The 5,793-nt window shown below is 39.2% G+C and overlaps 1 protein-coding gene across 1 annotated transcript in view; it reads left to right on the plus strand.

Moving 5' to 3' along the window:
- The window catches only part of WDR12 (WD repeat domain 12), a 33,599-nt gene that overhangs the window by 9,679 nt on the left and 18,127 nt on the right, over positions 1-5,793 (plus strand). Inside the window, exons 3-4 of the mRNA XM_011974470.1 lie at positions 2,624-2,718; positions 4,102-4,208. Coding sequence (XP_011829860.1) covers positions 2,624-2,718; positions 4,102-4,208 — 202 coding nt within the window. The remainder of the gene's footprint in view (positions 1-2,623; positions 2,719-4,101; positions 4,209-5,793) is intronic.

Below are 5,793 nucleotides of genomic sequence, written 5' to 3' on the forward strand. Positions count from 1 at the left end.
TCCTCTCCCCTCCTTCCCCTCCCCTCCTTCCTATCTGATTGCTCTAGCTAGGACTTCCATTGCTGTGTTGAATAACAGTGGTGAAAGTGGGCATCCTTATCATGTTCCAGATGTTAGAGGAAAGGCTTTCGGTTTTTTTCCCCATTTAGTATGGGGGTCTATTATATATGACTTTTGTTATGTTGAAATATGTTTTCTATACCCAGTTTTTTGAGGGCTTTTATCATGAAAGGATGTTGAATTTTATCAAATGCTTTTTCAGCATCAATTGAAGTGATCATATGCTTTTTGTCTTTCATTCTGTTGATATGATGTATATATTAGGGTTCTTTAGAGGGACAGGACTTATAGAATAGATGTATATATGAAAGAGTTTGCTTTTTTGTTTGTTTGTTTTGAGACTCTCTGTCACCCAGGCTAGGGTTTGTAATGGCACGATCTCGGCTCACTGCAACTTCTGCCTCCCAGGTTCAAGCAAGTCTCCTGCTTCAGCCTCCCGAGTAGCTGGGAGTACAGGCACATGCCACCAAACCTGGCTGGCTAATTTTTGTATTTTTAGTAGAGACGGGGTTTCACCATGCTGGCCAGGCTGGTCTTGAACTCCTGACCTCATGAGGCCGCCCACCTTGGCCTCCCAAAATACTGGGATTATAGGCGTGAACCACTGTGCCCAGCCGAAAGGGAGTTTATCAAGGAGTATTGACTCACACAATCACAAGGTGAAGTCCCACAATAGGCTGTCTGCAAGCTGAGGAGCAAGGAAGCCAGTCCCAGTCCCAAAACCTCAAAAGTAGGGAAGCCGGCAGTGCAGCCTTCAGTCTGTGGCCAAAGACCTGAGAGTCCCTGGCAAACCACTGGTCCAAGAATCCAAAAGCTGAAGAACTGGGAGACCAATGTTTGAGGGCAGGAAGCATCCAGCACAGGAGTAAGATAAAGGCCTGAAGACTCATCCAGGCCAGACTAATCCTTCCATATTCCTCTGCCTCCATTTATCCTAGCCATGCCAGCAGCTGATTAGATGGTACCTACCCAGATTGAGGGTAGGTCTGCCTCTCTCATTCCACTGACTCAAATGTTCATCTCCTTTGGCATCACCCTCACAGACACATGCAGGAACAATACTTGCATCCTTCAATCCAATGAAGTTGACACTCAGTGATAACCATCACAGTGTATTACATTGATTTGTGTATGTTGAACTATTCTTGCATCCCTGGGATAAATCTTACTTGATCATGATGATCTTTTTAATGTGTTGTTGAATTTGGTTTGCAAGTATTTTGTTGAGGAAAGAATTATTCCTGTAAGAGAAGCTTTGCAATTCCAGTATGTTACCCAAATAGTTGCTTATTTTTCTAAACATTATAGACTGAACATTATTCCTTTTGTATGGACTGTTACCATATTGCAACTCCAAAAGAAATAATGAATATAAGTACAGTAGTGATTCTCAGTAGCTGTTAATCCTGATAATCAGATAAAAGACAAGGAGCATTATAGTGGATAGAATCAGACTGATATAATCTGAGCCCTAAGATAGGTCTTAGTATCTTAGAAAGAGGTGGGTGGATCACCTGAGGTCCGGAGTTCGAGACCAGACTGACCAACATGGAGAAATCCTGTCTCTACTAAAAATACAAAATCAGCTGGGCATGGTGGCGCATGCCTGTAATCGGAGGCTGAGGCAGGAGAATGGCTTGAACCTGGCAGGTGGAGGTTGCTGTGAGCCGAGATCGCACCATTGCACTCCATCCTGAGCAACAAGAGTGAAACTCTGTCTCAAAAAAAAAAAAAGAGAGAGAGAGAGACACAACCAGATCCTATTTGCATCCTGATGGGATGTAATAGGAAATAGACAATACTGTCTATGAATATTCTTGCAAAAAAAAAAACCTGAAATCTAGCCAGGCATTTACCATTTACCTCTGACTAGTTTATAGGATATTTGTGTGATAAAGAAACATGTTAAAGGACACCTTGGAGATGGAGTCAACAGAACCCAGAACGTATGAAATGTAACAAAACAGATGAACCACTTTCATCAACAAATACATGGCAAGGAGAAAAAGAAGGAGGAACTGTTAAAGATTAAAAGAAACATTAATAAAATATAATGTATGGATTATGGATGCTGATTTTTGAAAGCTCACTGTAAAAGAACTTTGACTATTTGATATTAGAAGGAATGATTGTTAAATTTTAAAATATTGTGACTAATTTTTTAAGTCCTTATATTTTAGAGATATATACTAAAGTATTTACAGATGAAATGATGTAATTTCTGAGATTTACTTCAAAATAAACCAGCCGGGGAATGGAGGGAGGAATATAGATGATGTTCCATTAGTTGGTAGATGTCAAAATGGGCAATAGTGATGGGATTCATTGTTATTTCTACTTTCGGATATATTTGAAATAAAAGTTTTTTAAACCAAAATACAACAACAACAATAAAAAGACATTATACTAACAGAACAAAGTATTTCTGATCTTAAAAATTACAGAGAAACTCAGAGGCCACACTGGGATAATTGGTACCTGTTTGTTTTGGGAGTTCTCATATACCTCTGCCAGTATTACCTCAGATATTAAGAGCAATAATTTTGTTATATATTTTCCTCAGAGTTCCACAAACATGTGGAGTTTGATTTCCTTATTAAGGGCCAGTTTCTGCGAATGCCCTTGATCAAACACATGGAACTGGAGAACATCTCATCAGTAAGTTCAAATACTTGCCTTCTGTATTTCACTTAAGGCATTATTGGCTTAAACTCCTTTTAAAATCACACTGAATCTATCTTTAGTAGCAACGATTCTTTTTAATATATTGAATATATATATTGTGTGTGTTATATATTGTGTGTATATTATGTGTGTATACTGAATATATATCGTGGGTGTATATATATATATGTATATTCCTGTATGTTCTGTTTTGAAGCCCTCTTTTTTTGTGAGAGTGTTTTATTCAAGAAATAAATGAACACATTCTTTATATATGTGGAAAAACTGGCAAGAAAGGGAATAGCAAATATGTGTATACAAATACTGGTGCACAAAATAACTAGGCACATATAAAAACTGTGGATTAAGCTATTATTTTTCCCTTCCTCTTATTTTCAAAGTTTCCTTATATTGCTTTTATGATTAAAAATATAACTTATAGTTGTTGCTTGTTTTGTGATTTTTAAAAATTGTGGTAAAATATACATAACATAAAATTTAGAGTTTTAACCATTCTCAGGTATACAATTCAGTGGCATTAAGTACATTTACAATATTGTGCAACCATCACCATTTTCCAGAATTGTTTCCTTATCCTGAACAGAAGACCTGTACCCATTAAACAATATGCTTTTATTCTTAATTTTAATGTTTTCTTATATCTTCTTTTTTTTTTTTTTTCTGAGACAGAGTCTCCATCTGTTGCCCAGGCTAGAGTGCAGTGGCACAGTCTTGGCTCACTGAAACCTCTGCCTCCTGGGTGCAAGTGATTCTTGCGCCTCAGCCTCCCAAGCAGCGGAATTACAGGCATCCACCACCACGCCTGGCTAATTTTTGTATTTTCAGTAGAGATGGAGTTTCGCCATGTTGGCCAGGCACATCTTGAACTCCTGACCTCAGGTGATCCGCCCGCCTCAGCCTCCCAAAGTGCTGGGATTACGGGTGTGAGCCACTGCACCTGGCCTAAGGCTTTCTTATATTCCTTTTCCCCCTGTTTTCAGCATAAGTTTTACAAGGCCATTAGTATTTCTTCCTTTTAAATTTTTTGTTAGGAGACAGGTCTTGCTTTGTTGCCCGGGCTGGACTTGAACTCCTAGGCTTAAGCAGTCCTCCTGCCCCAGATTTCCTAATGTTAATAGGTAGGACTACGGGTGTGAGCCACCATGCCAAGCTATTATTTCCTAATAATCACTCTTAGCTTACTGTTAGGTCAAATAAAGTTCTTGACTTTTTGAATGGCTCCAAATTTGCTGAGTTATGAAGGGGACTAATATGAAGGATATGAAGGAGATATATTAAATTGGGGTTCTTTATCTTCATAATGTAGTATTTTAAAACTGTACCATCTGACTTGTTGCTGGTTTCTCTTGTGACTAGGAAGAAGTTGTGGAAATAGAATACGTGGAGAAGTATACTGCACCCCAGCCAGAACAATGCATGTTCCATGATGACTGGATCAGTTCAATTAAAGGGGCAGAGGAATGGTATTGCCAGATTAATGCTCTTCTCTTTTTTCATTTACCTCCTTCATTCTTTTTAAATCCATATATAAATATTTTTCTGTGATTTACTGTTATTTGTAAATTAATTTTGTGATCTCTATATCAGTGGCCACGCCAAACAGAAAGATCTTTGCACTCAGTGTCTACAAGAAGAAACAGGTGGTCGGGCACGGTGGCTCACACCTGTAATCCCAACACTTTGGGAGGCCGAGGCGGGTGGATTATGAAGTCGGGAGATTGAGACCATCTTGGCTAACGTGGTGAAACCCCATCTCTACTAAAAAAATACAAAAAAATTAGCCGGGCGTGGTGGCAAGTGCCTGTAGTCCTAGCTACTTGGGAGGCTGAGGCAGGAGAATGGCATGAACCTGGGAAGTGGAGCTTGCAGTGAGCCAAGATGGCCCCACTGTACTCCAGCCTGGGCGACAGAACAAGACTCCGTCTCAAAAAAAAAGAAACAGGTATTTATTAATGGATACTCTGTTCTGTTCAAGATGTAATAGTAACAATTACTGTTGTCTTTTTTTTTTTTTTTTTTTAAAACGGGTTCTCCTTCTGTTGCCCAGGCTGGTTTCAAACTCCTGGGCTCAAGCAGTCCTACTGCCTCTGCCTCCTGAATAGATGGGATTTCTCTACACCCGTCTACATTTGTCTTCTGAATAAGTCGTGTATCTTAGAGCATTTAATTTATTTGGTTTGATTATGTTGCTTTTAAGACCAAGGATATAGTTTGTTTCATAGAGGAAAAAAGTAACCTTTATAGCCATAGATCTCCTGGCCTAATACCATAAAGATGCATAGCATGCTCTTTTAGAGCTAGAAAGAGCAGACTGTACTCAAGAAAGAAGGTACAGATATCTCAGGGCAAATCCTCACTGGCCTTGCGTTTAGGAAAACACCTCAAGAGTAGATTATAGTAGGAGCTTACTTCTTTCAGAGAACATCTCCCTGGAGTTATTACATAAAGTTATGTTTCTACTAGTTTTAGTTTAAATGGTTTTCACTGGTTGAGTACAAAGTACTTCAGGTTGACAGCCAGGCGCGTGACTCACGCCTGTAATCACAGCACTTTGGGAGCCTAAGGCAGGTAGACCACTTGAGATCGGAAGTTTGAGACCAGCCTGGCCAACATATTGAAACCTGTCTCTACTAAAAATATAAAAAATTAGTCAGGTATGGTGGTCCATGCCCGGAGTCCCAGTTATTCGGGAGGCTGAGGCAGGAGAAGCACTTGAACCCAGGAGGCAGAGGTTGCAGTGAGCTGAGATCACGTCACTGCCCTGCAGCCTGGGTAACAGAGCAAGACTGTCTCAAAAAAAAAAAGAAAAAAGAGCACTACAGGTTGGGGTATTCCTTATCTGGAAATGTTTGGTACCAGAAGTGTTTTGGATTTAGGATTTTTTTTGGGGGGAGGGGTAGTTTTGCAGTATTAACATATACATAGTGAAATATCTTAGGGACGTGATCCAAGTCTAAACATGAAATTCATTTATGTTTCATATATAGCTTATATACCTAGCCCAAAAGTAATTTTATATTGTGTATATAATATATAATATATATTTTA

This window comes from Mandrillus leucophaeus, unplaced genomic scaffold (assembly GCF_000951045.1).
Source record: "Mandrillus leucophaeus isolate KB7577 unplaced genomic scaffold, Mleu.le_1.0 Scaffold146, whole genome shotgun sequence".
Classification (NCBI taxonomy): domain Eukaryota; kingdom Metazoa; phylum Chordata; class Mammalia; order Primates; family Cercopithecidae; genus Mandrillus; species Mandrillus leucophaeus.